Genomic DNA, 17184 nt, shown 5'->3' on the forward strand with positions numbered 1-17184 from the left:
GTTACCTTGTTGATTAATTAATCAAAATGTGATATCTTATTAGTACATAAATAGTAAACAGAACACCTCAATAAATCAATGATGGAAATGAAACTGAACACTTAGCCGCTATAATCAATAAAAAGAAAAAGAAATTTTTTCAGTTACATTTGAGATTTCAAATTTACAAACAATATGTTTATTGACCATAATTTGATATTTCATAGGTGATCAGTGAATCACTGAACAGAAATTAGTTATCCTTATCAATAAACATCAAAATTAACTCCAAACACAACACTGTATATTTATAAAAATCTTATTTTAAATAATAAAAAACCTGGCTTGTTAAAAAGCAAGTATACAAAAATAAATATTTAAAAACAAAATTACTCCCCGTAAAAAAACTATAACAACATTAACATATACTTTAAAAATGTATCATATTATATTATGCACACCATTAACCATACATAATCTTCCGTCCTCAACTAAATAACAAAAGTTTAAAATTTAAAAACTTGCAATGGAACTGGCTTATATTTTTTTAATACTCTTTCAAGTGATTCACTTGATTTGAGACCAAACGTTTCTAAACAATGTCGATCAATTAATCCTATAGATCCTCCAGATACTGACTGTAGAAATTTCCAATATGATGGTCTTAAGTTATGTGGTTCAAGTATAGCTGCATGAAATAAAATAGCTGTAGAAAAACAATGAAAGAATACATTTGCTTGTGGTAAATCAGGAAATAGTCCATTGCTAGAACCTTTAATATACATTATCTGAAAATAAAATATAGTTGAGCAATTAAATTAATCAATACAGTGTTTAATTATATTAATTTGATAAAATAGTACCTGCAATGTTTTCAACATAACATATAAAGCAATTGTGTTATTACGATACAAACAAAAAGTGAGACTAGCCAATGATCCTGCAGGAATGCATATGTATTTTGAATCTTTACCTAGTAATCTTCTCATTACACATGATACAATCTAAAATATAACAAAAACAATTTAAAGAAAACATATCTAATAACATCAATATTTAAAAAAAAAAAAAATAGGTACTCTATAAATGGAAGAAAATCCTCCAAGAAACGCTCCTAAACTAAATGTATCTGGCGATATCATTAGTTTAAAAATATAACTTGGTTTACGTAAAATTCGATTGGCTTGTAACAATGACTTCAGACTTAATTGTAGTGTATAACCAACTAAAAATAATCTTGTTCCTGACTAAAATTTAAAAAACAATATGTATAGAGAAACAATATACATTTTAAGAACTAATTTTTTACTCACACTAAGAATATAATGTAAACAACCATAAGCGTGTGGACAAACCTCACTGGTCCAAATTATTTTTAATTCACTGTCTATAGTACAGTAAGCTTGACGTATATCAGTAATTGCTTGTCGAATAGTATCTTGATTTGATTTCTCCAACTGAGGAGTTTGAGGAGATAACAATGGTTTTGCATAATCATTTTCTTCAGAAGGACCAACAACAAACCTTCAAAATATATGCAATTAATTTAAGTACCTACAACAACGATTCCCAAAGTGTACACCACAGTGTCTTTATAGGGACACGATGCTGCTGTAGAATTTTATATGGCCCAAAAATAAATTTGAAAACAATTATGTAAATAAAAGTGTATAAATTATGTATAATTTTAATTAAATACATATTTTAAATACCGGAGAGCGGATTTCGTTGTTTGGGGTCTTGTTAGATTCACATTGGTTAGGAGAAATGCAGAGAAGATTTTCAGAACTTTATCTTTAATAGTTAATTCATTACAGAACATTAAAAAATATTAAAACAAATTTTAATGGGCGTTTTTTTATGTTTTTCAGGTTTACAGCTTTGTAGTGAATTAACAATTGGGGATAAAGTTATGAAAATCTTCACTGCACTTCTCCTAGCCAATGTGAATCTAACAAGACCCCAAACAACAAAATCCGTTCTACAGTTTCAGAAATCTACCTCGCTAAATGAAAATCTAACGAAAAATAACTTTTTTTTATCTGTGAAAAATTAAATAATTTTTTTTTAAAAATTTTAATTCCACATTTAGTATCTACTTGATAATCCTTTTTTAGTAAGTTATCAACCAACTTTCTAGAAATCTTAAAAATCAAGAAAGTAAAATGAAAACTTGATAATTTATTGAATTACAATAACACAATAGAAATTTTATAATACAACATATTTTATTATGTTGTATTAAATGTGTTGGTTTAATTTAGAAATAAGAAAGCACCGCTTAACACAAGTTATTTTAAATTTTCAAGAGAGATACTGTTGATGAAAATCTTGAGTTTTAACCTAGATTAATATTTCAATGTACAGTCATATGGATTTAATATTATAGTAAAAAATTTGAATACAGTTTAATATTAATTAATACATGATAATTAAATGGGTATTGTTAATAATTATATTAGGTAATTTATACTGAAAATACCCACACTTATTTTTAGGTATAATTTATTTATTTAAAATTCATTAATGAACATTAATGCTAAAATTGTTTACTAACTATTAAAAGGATGTCATCATACTATTTGTTTCATCCCTCTTACCCATACATAACATGGCAAATTTGAGTTCTGCAGAACCAATCTTGTGTTGTTAGCTTTAGTATTATAGTGAATTGACTTTAATCATTATCTGTACTTCAACGTTAACTGTTTACAATATTTCAATTTTAAAGCGAGTTATGATCATTTTTAAATTATAATATTTCAAATACTCATAACTTGCGTTAAAATATTGTAAAAAAGCCAATTTACAAACAAAGATAATGTTCTGAACCTTAAGTTTGATAATGGATCAATCAATTTGCTCTAGTACTAAATCTAACAACTAATAGAAGGCTGGTTCTGCTGAACATAAATTTGCTATGTTGGGTGAAAAAACAAATAGTATGCTGACATTCTCTTAATTATGCACATTATATATAATTGATAAATTTTAAAACGTTTAAAAGCATTACACAAATGGTGTTAACCATCGGTTCAATCAACTCGCTACTTTTAAATAGTTAAGTTTTGAAGAACACTATAAACTAGTATATTAAATAGTTTTAAGTTTCATAGATTAAAAAAATTGTATTTACCTTAAAAGAGAATATATTGAATCTGTTTTATTATGCTGTCCTCTAAAAAAATAAAGCAGTAGTGTAATCGATGACCCAAAAATAAACAAATCTCCATAAGGAATCGGTTTTATAATGCCTCTATTAACCATCATATTATAGAATGTTTCCGAGGCCTTAAAATAGAATATTACTTTTATATACATTTGGCTTCAACTAAATTATTATAATTTAAATAAACACTATTGTGTGATTAACTTGGGTATTAAACATAAGTTATTAAAATTACTTACAACATTTGTTACATAGAGACTTAATAATCCTCGTCTGGATGGCCTTTCAATTAATATAGCAACTAGACTGGATAGAAAACATGGAAGAAATGCTACACTTAGCACATTGAATTTCCCAAATAACCTTCTGAAATTATATAATAATACTATTAACAGACAATATACATTAAATACTACTTCTTTTACATTTTATTTGAGACAACCAATAATTATTTTGATATAAAAAATTAAATAACTATAGATTTCAGTGGATTAAAATACAGCTAGGCTGACAGGAATGTCGGGTAATCATTAAATTCACCTGATAGCTGTAAAATCTCCAAGGCTCCAAACATGTAATTACTTATACAAAATATCAAGTACAATATTATACAATGTATTTTATATATTATAATTATCATTCATCATATTACTCATGCAAATGAGATGTCACACAATTATATAGTTTCTGAGAGTACCTTAATAAGCACACAGCAGATGAAAAACCGAATGCATGGCACGACAGGAAAGCAGTTGACTGTAAAATACTCAAAAGGGTTCGTTTGAGTTCCTTCTTGGTCGGCTTTCGACCTTTCATCAGTAAAGTCAACTGCCAATTAAAATAAATAAATTACACATGAGTAGTTTAAAAATTAATACAATAGACATAAGAATTCAATATAATACCATGTAAGTGGTAACATAAATTCGAAACGAAGCTTGGATCGAATGAATGAGTACACCGGCACTTGCATCGCAACATGAAGACACCCATGGGTGCATGAATTCATGACAAGATGTATCTATTGTTTTTAATATTTTACTAGCCACCACCATGTTATATAAAGGTACGAAATACCAATTATAATAATATGATTGTGTATGTTTGAAAAACACAGCGTCGACAGAGATTCAAACTGTCTTACAAGAACTTGCGACAATACCTACATCATTTTTAATTATATATTTAAATGAAAAATATTTGTAAAAATTTAGTTAAAAACAACCTATAATATACTTATCAGTTGTCAGTTACTCACTAGTAATCACAATATCAATATTAGTTGAAATGTATAATAACGATTTCATTACTATTAAATGTCGAATACACAGAATAGTGAATACTGAATACTGATCGACTAATCTTTGACCTGGACGTCTTCTATAATTCTAATAGTTCTATATCCCGTTGTGATTTGCGATTCTGAAATATGAATTTTATAGTTATTAGTTTCTAACTTTCACGAATTCTTATCTCCGTACCTTTTATCTATGTCGTGCATGATAATATTTTGATAACAGTTATAACCACGATTAAAGCATAGATAATATAAGAATGGATAGAACCACGATTTAAGATATTATATTATTATGTTTTACTATTTGGCAGGACGTAGAAGTATACTTAAATAAATACAATTAAGTAACCACTACAGTATTTACAGTAATTAATAATGTATCAACAATATGTTGACTAAGTATTTAACATTACAATTGATCTTATTTGTCATCATAGGTATTTGTAATATTATAAAATGGCATTTTACTTAATTTTCATATTATATCACGTATTTTAAAGATTTAATCATTACTAATTTTTTTTTTTTTTTAACTTAACCATAGACATAATATATAGACAAGTTGTTTATATATGTCTATGAACTTAACTTTTTTTTACACGGAGTTATAACGAAGTGTTTTTGGTGTGATATCAACTATTTTTAATGTTGATGTGTTAATTATCTGGTATTCTATAATAATAATAATAATAATAATAATCTTTAATAACCGCTGGCCTCCTAATAGTATTATAGAAGGAAATAATAATAAAAGTATAAACACGTCGCAAACAATCGAGTGCAAGTCACGAAAATGGTTTGTTTTTGCAATAGTCAGTTGTCACTTGTCAGTTGTCAGTTGTCACCATAGAGTAATAATATCGTCCGTGCGTCGTCGTAGTACATCGTCGCTGCCACCGCCGCGAAGAGAGTAGTGTGAATCGATAAGCGGCGGGTCGGGGGATATATACGATATTTTCGTTCCCCGACCCACCGCTTATCAATCCCCACTGTTCCGTACGCAAAATCGGTCTTAAAAGTACTTGAACATTTTTGCTTATAACTTACAAACTACCAAACCAATCTGCTAGCGAATTCCTCTATTCCCACCTGCACAATATTTCTGATCGATTGATACCTCATACTACTTTATATGTTCAGCCGTTTGCCCTGTAGAGCTTGGCAAAGAATTGACATAAATTAGGACGATTTTTCAATGTTAAAACTCGGTGTCCTCTTATTATACGTTAGTGGCTACTCCGCTATTTTTTTTTACTTAGCTTCGCGCCACTACCGTCGCGCTGGATATTAGTGGATACTGACAAAAAATAATAATAAAAATCAACAAACATGCCCGATTAACCAATAGCAACCAATAATATATTACACAATATTATTATTTTAATCTGTGACAGTAAACTAAATTTTTATTTTATTATTTAGTTCTGTATTTTTTTCTGGACAGATGGCGCCACTATTGTATTTTTGACATCCCAATTTCCTACTTTTCCTAAAATGTTCCTAAAACTTTCTTTCATCTAAACTTTCTCCGTAAAATACTCTTTCGTTAAAAAAAATATCAAGAACATCTGATAAGTAGTTCTAGAGTTTAGCCTGTTGAAAGATTTTAATTTCACATTTAATATAGTTAGATAACAACTTTATTAAGTGGACTGTCCACCTTGTAGGTTGCCAAAAGACAGAGCATATACATATTCAATATTGATATATATAGCCATATAGGAGTATAGGACTGTTACAAAAATTATAAAATGATCGTAAAAAGTTATATAAATATAAAATATAAATACAATTATTATAAAAAGATAAAATATCTACTAGGTAGAATTAATAGATTTAAAAAAAAATACAGATTTTATATAAAATGGAAAAATTTTTAAAGTATTATGTAATCTTTTTGGAAATTTTTTACAAATAAAATACAATTTTGTTACCCCCTCCCACCACCCCACCAAATCCAATGGTCCAATCGTAGTTACAAATTATAGAGGAATATCATTATTAGACACAGAATATAAAGTATTTACAACACTGTTAATGGAACGAATCAACCCATATGCAATAGAGATTGTGGCGGAATACCAATGTGTATTTAAAAAGGAAAATTAACTGTCGATCATATCCATACCATCAGACAACTAGCGGAGAAACATTATGAATATAATAATAAGGATCTTCGTCTGGTATTCATAGATTTCAAACACGCCTATGATTTTGTCATAGACAAGAGTTATGGAAAATTTTGAGTTATTTTGGAATTCCTCAAAAGTAGGTATATTGGTATATAGACTTAATAAATATGTGTGTTGTGCGGCTGTCATATAGTATGCGGTCTATTGGCAAACGCGTTCTACCGGCCGCTGTAGGATGAGGTCTACCGGTGACCGGCCGGTTTCTACATAGGCCTAAGTTAATCTTACACTTTTTTTCGGTCAACACTTTATCTTTATTGCCTTGCACACAGATAACAATACTTCGACATTTTGTAAAAGTATGGGCTCAATAGCTCAGTACGTCATTTATTGCGCGACACCCAGGGCTTGCAAACGTTATAATAACGTTATGATTATAACGTTATGTTTGATAAAAAACGATTGAAATTTGTAAACGTAATTATAACGAAAAACGATAAACATAAATAAATAAATAACACAAAACAAAACGTAACGTTTAACAAAATATATGATATATCATTAAACAAAACATAACGCAAAACGGTATATATTGTATTCCATTAAACAAAATAATTAATTTCCAATTATTTAATAATACTTAGTATTATTCAATTATTTATTCGATCCAAGAATTAATTTTATCCCGTATCCGGCCTATCCGGGAGATCCCGTATTAGATTTATTTTAAAATTTAATAAGAAGGTATTAATAGAATAATTTAATTACCAATAGCTAATAATAGTGATACTCTGATAATATTGTACTGTACTATCTGTACTACGGTCGGAATTTATACCATTCAAGTTATTGAACTATTGTGTTCGGTGATCATTGGTATTTATTTTGTTATTTGTGAATGTTCTATTTAATAATGGTAATATGGTAATAAGTATAATTTAGATAGTATAAATTATACTATGTTGTCTACACTCTATAGTATATTAGCTATGTACACACTTTTATATTGCCAATACATATTATTTAACTTTTAACAACATAAATTATAGATTCTGATTATTTTGTCAATTGTAGGAAGGTATAAAATAAATGTTGACAAAGTATGTCAAAACAATCAGAGTAAAATATGTTTGAAACATAGATTCCTGCTTAAATGATATTCTCAAGCACAATATTGTAAAACTTACTAAATAATTTTAACATTTAAAAACCTAATAATACGTTCAAAATTTCAAAATAATGATCATGATTTTTTTTTTTTATATTTATTATTTTATAATAAAGTCCTTAGAGCCTAGGCAATTTATTAAATTCAATAATACATTATCACTTATAACTTAAGATTAATTATCATCATACTGTTTTATCATTTATTTTGTTTCCATTTCTTTACGAACTATGTATATTGTAATTTAATCTGTATCACTGTACTCTATATTTTGTAAATAATATGTAATTGGGTTATCTAACCCATTTAATTAAATAAATAAAATTACACAATACCTACTTAAAACTCAGAATAGGGAAATTATGTCCCCAAAAAAGGTCATAGTCATATACTTTTAAATTGCGGCCTGTGTACTTTTAAAACAGGTATCTAAATACTTTTAAATATTAAATAACGATAAACGCAAAAATTGTATAACGTTTTAATTATGAATAACGTTAAACGCAAAAATTGTATAACGTTTTAATTCTGAATAACGATAAACACAAAAGTTGAATAACGTTTAAATTTTGGGCGATTGTAAGCTCGGCCCGGGGAAAAAAAATAACGTTTTGATTGTAAATAACGTAAAACAATATTTTTTTTTCAAATGCAAGCCCTGGCGACACCACAATTTATAGTTCATATACACTCAAAATGTTGGCAAAAGATTTTTATTTAATTATTAGTATTGACAAATCAACCACAATTTTTTTAATTGGCCAAAATGTTTTGGTAAATAATGAAAATTCCCAATGTCTTAAGGGGTGGCCAGCGTATAATGGGATCGCCCAATATGGTTATACGCAGGGGCGGATTGGCCTATCGGGAAATCAGGAATCTTCTGGATGGGCCGTTATAATTATTATAATATAATCACCCAAAAAAATTATATTTTTATAAATTAAGTATACAGCTTTTTGAAAAATCAAATACCTACGAAGGTATTATTTTTAATATCTTAAACTATTGAAATTCATATCGTAGGAATTTTGGTATTTACACTATTTTTCCACCGATTCATGCTAATGTTTTATTTAGAAATCTGTGGTATTGGTATTTTAGTATTAATATTATATACTCAATTGTAGAATTTAGTTGGTTGCGTGATAACATTGATAACCTTATCTTATCGTTTTTTGTTTAGTGTAAAAATTCAATTGAACTGTGCAATTTAGATTATGCGTGATGGTGCTGGTGAAAATCGAAGGAAACGTGGAACCTTGTTTTAAATTTTCAATCCTTAGCTATAAAAGTTGAACATTTTATAAATTTTAAAATACAAAATAATTATTAAATTTTAAATTTTATTAATTATATCAAAATTCGACTTTAAATGTTAATAAAAAAAATGTGTGCCTTTGTATTTTTAATATTTTTCAATCGCTGATATAAAAATATATCAGGAGCCTTATATTAAATTTTCACGCTTTTTTACCAACAAATAAAATTTTATTGATATTTATAGAAAAAAAAACTAAAAAAATTGAAAACTGGCAATGCCCGTAAACAGCTCAAAAAGAGTCAAATTATTTTTAAAATTGTAGGTATGGTGTATAAACATTCAGTGAAATTTTCAAGTATCTACAGTCATTCGTTTTTTAATTACAACAAGATAAGAAAATCATTACATGAGAAATAATGGAGTGAATATCAAATGTTGTAAAAATATGAATTTAAAACACTCGTAAAAATTTAATTTGACTTTCTTGTAGACATTTTTTTTTTGATAAAGGTAGGAAAACTTATGAGGAATCTTGTTTTACATTTTAAAGTCTTAGATTTAAAAAGAACATTTTTATGAATTGCTAACTCAAAATAATTTGCAAATTTTCGTAATTTTTACTTATTTTGTCAATATTTGAACTTAAAATGATTATAAAAAAAAATGTGACTGTGGATTTTAAATTGTTTTCATTTGGCTTTAAAAACAATATACTAAGAGCCTTCTATAAAACTTTCAAGCTTATAGAAAAAAAAACTAAAAAAAAAGGAAACTGAAAATGTTTGTTAACAGCTCAAAATAAATTTAAATATGTGGACAATGTTACGGTTGTATAAAAAATGCTAATATTAATTTTCAGTCAAATTTTCATGTAACTACGGTCATTTGTTTTAGAGTTGCACCAAAAACCAAAATCGATTTTCTCGCAAACAGATTTTGCGTGAAAATTCCCGTTATTCCTTAATTTTTCTTATGTTTTTCACAGCGCTTTTGAAAACTACTTGGAAATTACTTTTGACCCAATGTACCAACTAGATTTACTTTCCTATCAGAAAAGATACTGTTCATAAAACCCTAAGTATTTTTACTGTCCTAAAAGGTGATGAAAGACACAAAAAAAAACAATTTGAATAAAAATTAAAAAGAAGAATTAAAAATTAAAAAAAAAAAACACTTATCATTGTAAGGGCCAGTTGTACCGTTCTGTGTTTAAACATTGATTAGCTAATCGGCGATCAAATGTTAATCCTTGATTAAATCTCCGAGTGTTGTACCATTGATTAAATATATTTAAAAACCGACCGCCGCCGCCGCTGCGAAGGTACGCGATTGGTCGCGCTATAGGGAATAGACTGGATCGGTCTGGTTGACTGGGGAAACGGAGCGGTGTTTAGTTTTTTCCACCATGAGATCCTCCATGAATTCCCTATAGATCAGCTGTTTTTCTTGCGATTTTATAGTATTAGACGGTCGGTTTTTAAACGTTTTCGAAAAATGTTACGCTTTTTACGCTGTTTTTCGACTCTTAGACATTTTCACATATAGTTCGTTTGTTTTAAAAGCCGCGTGGTTTGTACGCGATATCGGTCCGTAGCCATCGCAATCGACGCCAGCGTAGGTCGTTATTATCGCTTTTCGTTTCGTCTTTTCAATTGCCGTTTGTGCTCTATTTGTTAAGTTTATTTCTTTTGAACCCCGTGAATATGCTTAAAAATTCGCGTTCACGAAATGTCAGTCGGTCTTCGTTCCAACGCACAAGTGCACAATTAATGTATACTGTTTTTTTTGTTTTGTTTTTGATAAAATAAATATTGCATTATGTGATTGTACACGTATTGTTTGGTCCTTAATAACGTAGCTGGTATATTGCTTAACGTAAACACAATTAAATGTATTATTAAACACAAATAAATGTATTATTCAAGCATACATAATAACGGTCAGATAAGTGAATAAAATACAATTAAAGTTTAAACAGTGTGTAGAATTATGATACATAGAATTATATACGATTACATCGATGTATATCGAATATATTGGTTTACGTCGCTCCGTAGACACACAGCTTAATTGTTGAAGTTTTGACCGTGATTTGCATCACAAACTGTGGCTCGATAGGTTAGGCGTATGTTTCCTAAACGTAGGATGATGATAGGTCGGTCCGGGTTCGAAACCGACGCGACGTAGCTCTGTTCGGGCGGCAACCGACTGTACCGTGTATTTAAAGGCACGGCCGCCCGTAAATCGACTTTTTTGCATTTTTTTTCACGTCATATTTCATAAATAATATAATAATATACATGTTAATTTTATATTATATGACTGTTTATTATATATTATGTACCTATATGTTATTTAAATTATTAGGAATTTAACACATATTATTTTCTTTAAATTGTCATTGTTATTATATCATACTAATTTGTTTTATTTTTCGTAAGTCATTTCGAATGTTGAGTGATTGGGTTTTTGGAAAATACTATTTTTTCTCTTCACTTATAGCAGCTATACATACTAGACTTATTTTCTGCAGCACATTGTGCATACCTAGCTGACGAACTTTAAAGTTAATAGATTTTGACTTGATATGACTGACTTTCTAGACACTCCAACACGGTTTTCGATTTTACACTTTTTACATAAGAAAAAGTACCGGACATTTGACGGCACATACCTACCATTCAATTTGGTTTCGTCTTAGACGGTGATGACTGACTTCCTTAACACTTAAACATGCAGTTTTTTGCATTTTTTTTTTTTTTGATATAATTATATATACATTACAGGTACATGTTTATATGTATTGTATTGGTTAATATAATATTATGTATCTATATGTTATTTTTTTATGAATTATAATAAATAGGTACAATATATTATAGTTATAGTTTGTATTTTTCGCAAATTATTTCGTAAGTTGTGTGATAGAGTTTTCACTTATAGACGCCCTTCGTCGGGTCTGCAATCCACCGCAGGTGGATTGCCTACTTGATATGCTGTAGCACATTGTCCGCGATCCGACGAATTCTGATTGCCTACCTAGGTGGCTAATTGGATGTTAATCGATTTTGACTTGAGATTTATTTATTTATTTTATTTTACAATACGGGACGAACCCTTTAATACATGAATATAAAAGTATAATAATAATAGTTTTAGTAGTTTATGGAAACGTGGCTCAATATCAGAGAGAGAATGAAGGGTCAGTGTTGGCAATGCGCATAAGACGGATGATTGGTGAGTTAAGATAGTAGTTTGAGGAAGAGAAAGGTATATGAAATGGAACAGATGATCGTGTACGGCGAGAGGGGACATTAAATGAGACATGAGATAGTAATTCAGGACTGTCAATTTTAGATGAAAGGAGATTGGATAGAAATGTCAGGTTAGCTGAATGACGACGATCGGTGAGGCTTTCTAAGGAAAAGAGGTGTTGGATTGGTGTGTAATCGTGGGGTGGACAGACTATCTTTAGTTTGTAAGCAGCTTGACGGAGGAATTTTCTTTGAACCCTTTCTATCATGCTACGTGCGGAAGCGGTGGACGGGTCCCAGAGGACGGAACCATACTCAAGGATGGGACGAACTAAGGAGCAGAAAAGAGTTTTTAAAGGGGAGAGCAAGTGGAAATCAGAAGAGACACGGTTTATGAAACCAAGCAGTTTAAGAGCCTTACAACATATTATCTGAATATGCATATTAGGGCACAAGTTCCGTGTGAGAGTAAATCCTAAATCCTTTACATAATTATTACAGGTTTTTAAGGCGGTATTGTTTACGGTGTAAATATGCTCGATTACAGCATTAATACGACTAAAAGTCATAACTGAACATTTAGCTATATTGAGAGCTAGCCCCAAAGATTCACCCCACGCAACTAATCGTTGAACGTCGTTTTGAAGAAGGTGACAGTCAGAGATGGATTTTATAAGGAAAAAGATTTTCATATCATCAGCAAAGATAAGGAGTTTGGCATGCTGGAGGACGGAGACCGCTGAGTTTACGAATAGGGCAAACAGGAGAGGAGAAAGAACAGCACCTTGTGGTACACCTGAGGAGGGGGTAAAGCGGTCCGAAGAGGTGGAATCAACAGTTACCCATTGGATCCTATTTGAAATGTATGAGCGAAACCAGGAAAGTAATGGTTCGCCGATTCCTATGGAGTCTAGAGTCAACATAAGATGATTGTGATCAACACGGAGATGACTGACTTGCTAGACAATCCAACTCGGGTTTTGACTTTACACTTTTTACATAAGAAAGAGCACCGGACATGCGACGGCACATACCACTCTATATCCGCCGCAGGTGGATTGCTTATTTTTGTTTTGTCTTAGATGGGTAATGACTGATTTGCTGGACACTCTAACATGCAGATTTTCGAATTAACATTTTCTTACACGTACAAAAAAAGCACCATACATACTCTGGGGGATAGTATTATCATTGAATTGCCGGTTTTCATGGGCCATGAGAGATTTCTAGACACTGAATCTTGACTGTCAAACGTTCCCACCTTCGAAACGAGACCGCCGAAGAGCCAGGCCATATCAGAAATTCTTATCACCTTCTAATGTATAAGTGCGACATTTATAATTCGAATGTGTCTCCAAAATCGGTACTCACTTACAAATAACACGGTCAAGGGGTCCAACTATTTTTTCGATTATTCACCTATCTACGCAACTAACGGGATCCGCAATCCACCGCAGGTGGATTGCATACCTGGTGATATACGCTTCGCATATAGTCCGCGATCCGACGCAGTCGGATCGCCTACCTATGTGATTTTATGACTGATAGCTAGACAATCAAATAAACCTATTGACTCTACACTTTTTAACAATTTTAACAACCAAAAGCAGCGGAGAAACGGGAGATGATCCTGGAGATCGTATCCAGCCTATCCATTTACAACGTTCGTGACTGATTGCTAGACGCTCAAACTTTTAAACATTCCCGCCAAAGCGCCAAGCCTTATCTCCAATCCATATCACTAATCCTTATCACAAATCCTAAACCTTCGTCCTACAGCCTTTGTGACTTTTATAATTCCAACGACATTGTCTCCAAAATTGGTACCCACTCTCAGCGAGTCCAACTCTCCCAGAGTTTCACTTAGAGCTAGTAGTATTAGATTATTTAAAATTTATATTCATATTATAACGTACATTACGAATATAAAATGGACACTTCAAGTAAACTGAAACGTTCAGCTAACTTTTCGGCATCTGAAACTGATTTTTTAGTATCGCTTGTGAAGAAGCACAAATCAGTAATAGAATGTATGAAAACCGATACCGTAAATGCAAAGTAAGAGGATACAATTATTTATTAAAATACTACTTTGTTAATTTATCTTTCAATATTCTAATCTAATTATTGCATAATATTCAAACTGCTATTACCTTATTTTATTTTAATTTTGAAAAGAATGAAAAAAGAAGCATGGATCATTATTCAAGATGAGTATAATAGCCAGTCCATTGAAAATCCCCGTACGGCACTAATCTTGAAAAATAAATATAACAACGTCAAGCAAGTAGTAAAAAAGCATTATGCCGATGAAAGGGTATTCCGTCGGGGCACTGGAGGTGGACCAACTAGATTGTTTCCTGAATCACATGTAACGTCACAGCATTTTTTGCATTAATAATATTATATCACAAACATACCTGTACCCATATTGCCACTAATGAGCGTACCTTAGTTATATATTATTATGATTATCGCGCGCTAATGCAGAAGTGACCGCAGTATTATGTAATAATTGTCCCCTGGCCCCCACAAACCCGCAGTGTACGGTGTCCACATGTCGCCACACACGGCCGCCGTTGCTGTCGGCGCTTTCGTCGCGTCCGGCGGCACCGCACCGGCGGAACAATACTGTACACCCCGAAAATCTGATGTATTCCCGCAATATGACGACACTGACCTGCCCCACTCAACACAAAAAAGCTCCGCCGCCGGCATAAGACCACCGTCGTCGCCGGGTCTCCGTTTCAAAACACTTTTTCACCTACGCTCTACCTGGCTGGTTCTCACGGCTCCACACCTGCCCGGTCGAGACCATCCACCCGTCTGTTCGACGACCATCACACAACCACCCAGGAACCACGCGGCACACAGGCCTTTTCGACTCACCAACAGACTTCGTTGAATACACACCAACTGCCGTCAACATTTGTCGACGCCTGTAGTCAACCACGATGATGGGCTAAGTCCACCATGAGGGCCCGGGCGGCGGCCGACAGCTCCTATCAACATCGACCATGCATGCTGCATGCTCATCACGTCAAAGTCGTAATATACCTAATTTCCCCTGTCCCCCCTTTACCAGCACGTTTTCCCGGTAACCCTGCGAGGACACACCATGAGTGATATGGTGTGTCGCCTCCCGTGGGCCGGAAAAGCATGCGACAAATTATATGATTTTGTATTTGCCATGTGTCAATATATCTTGTTCATAACCTTAATGTCATTCTTATTATTATTTTAATGTTATTTCCCCTAACTAAATAAATCCTCGGAATTCAATTGTCGTTGCGTGTACAAAGCCTGTGAGCTCCACCGACTTGGCCCTCGGGTCATCACGCGGTGCGGCTCACAGGTCGCGACAAAAGTGTTCCCCTTTTGTCGTGGGTGGTTTACGGAGCCCTAAAAAGCTCCGGATTCTCTCACACAGAATATATGAAATCAGAATGGACACTTCTGCTGCCTGAAAAACAGTCCGCCATATTGAATGCAAGCACCAGATTGACCACAAACTCAATATTAATGTTTTTTCAATTTTATGTTGCTTACGGTGACACTGTTGTAACGATGTTTACAATATACTTTCCAATCTCCTAACCAAACATTTTACATTTTACCGCCGTTGTTGTTGTTTGTATGTCGCGGTTTTTTGTACCTTATTATATGGTTTTGAAAATTTTTGACTAATTTTCAAGTTTACTGAATTGTTCACTTGCATTGCTGTGTAACTTTTTTAATTTATTCACAATGGAGTTTATTGTTAATAAACGGGCCAAACAGTATTCAAAATGTTGTTTGATCAATTGTAAAAGCCATATTTTGAATAAGGAAACCATAAGTTTTTTACTTTCCCAAAAGTAAACGATTCCAAATTGCACGATTTTAATAACAGTATTCATAATTACAAATATGAATAAATAAAAATAAAACTTATAGCTGAACTATTGTATAGCAAGAGGTAAATTTAAGATTTTTTTTTGGGCAACACTGACGTATGCATTCAATATGGCGGACCTTCTTATCAGCTTCCCATAAGAATAATGTAATTTTTTGAGATTTGACCATTCTGATTTCATATATTCTGTGCCTGAATCATCAACTGCTACGACAGTAGGAGAAATGTTGCAAACTAAGATGACAGGTGAACCTGCAGTTTTTGATTCAGACTATGTTAATGATACGTGGGAAACTAATCTGATGGAAAATGAAAACAATGACTGTTTTAATGATGAACAAATTATAACTGTCAATTTTGAAGGTATGTTAAATAACACTAGTGTTATTAAAACATTTACCTTTGGTTAATAACTCATAAGATTAACAAAATATATTTATTTGAATAATATTATGTGTATACAATTATTGTGGTATTCATTATATTGTAATATTATTATTTATAAATAGACCCAGAGGAAAGTGAATCAGTATGCACACCGCATATATCAGCATATATAAAATCTACACCACCTTTAATAGCCACTAGTACTTCTGCAGCTTCAGGAGGTATGCATTTTTTTAATAAATTATACATTAAAACATGTTAGGTAACACTAGAACTGTTAAAAAATTAACAATTGGTATATAATTCATAAGAATACCAAATATAGATCATAATAAATTTGTCTGCATTATTTTGAAATATTGTTCTTTTGTAATAGAACCATATAACAGTGAAGAAGTAAACAATAAATCCATATCTACGAAAAAAGATTGGAAAACCTACACACCAGCAGACTTAAAATCTAAGTCATCTTTAACAGCCAGTAGTGCTTCAGCAGCTGGTATGAACTTTTTTATTATATAATGATATCGTCTAGCAAAAGGTTAGGTTTATTATTTTAGATTATTTTTATTATTTTAGATTCTGAGTGGAGCAATTAATATATTGATTTTACAATGATGTGTTTTTATTTTATTTTAA

At 31.4% G+C, this 17184-nt stretch overlaps 2 protein-coding genes across 3 annotated transcripts; one reads left to right on the top strand and one right to left on the bottom strand.

Moving 5' to 3' along the window:
• Positions 1–261: 261 nt before the first annotated feature.
• LOC132951020 (transmembrane protein 135-like) lies at positions 262–4647 on the bottom strand. Of its 2 annotated transcripts, XM_061022692.1 has the most exons (10): positions 4630–4647; positions 4407–4570; positions 4054–4310; positions 3846–3976; positions 3388–3514; positions 3116–3270; positions 1293–1503; positions 1059–1226; positions 843–983; positions 262–767 (listed from the first exon to the last, which is right to left on the bottom strand). In XM_061022692.1, the coding sequence occupies exons 3-10, from the start codon at positions 4201–4203 to the stop codon at positions 486–488; spliced, it is 1365 nt and encodes a 454-aa protein (XP_060878675.1). In that variant the 5' UTR covers positions 4204–4310; positions 4407–4570; positions 4630–4647; the 3' UTR covers positions 262–485. The 2 variants fall into 2 exon arrangements, with proteins under 2 accessions (XP_060878675.1, XP_060878674.1); XM_061022691.1 differs by lacking the exon at positions 4630–4647 and having other exon boundaries at positions 4407–4611.
• Positions 4648–14174: 9527 nt separating this feature from the next.
• LOC132951378 (myb/SANT-like DNA-binding domain-containing protein 3) lies at positions 14175–14661 on the top strand. The gene is made up of 2 exons (XM_061023191.1): positions 14175–14321; positions 14442–14661. Exons 1-2 carry the CDS (start codon positions 14194–14196, stop codon positions 14659–14661), a joined length of 348 nt encoding a protein of 115 aa, XP_060879174.1. The 5' UTR covers positions 14175–14193.
• The last annotated feature ends 2523 nt before the right edge of the window (positions 14662–17184 follow it).

Source organism: Metopolophium dirhodum, chromosome 8, assembly GCF_019925205.1.
Source record: "Metopolophium dirhodum isolate CAU chromosome 8, ASM1992520v1, whole genome shotgun sequence".
NCBI classification, from domain to species: domain Eukaryota; kingdom Metazoa; phylum Arthropoda; class Insecta; order Hemiptera; family Aphididae; genus Metopolophium; species Metopolophium dirhodum.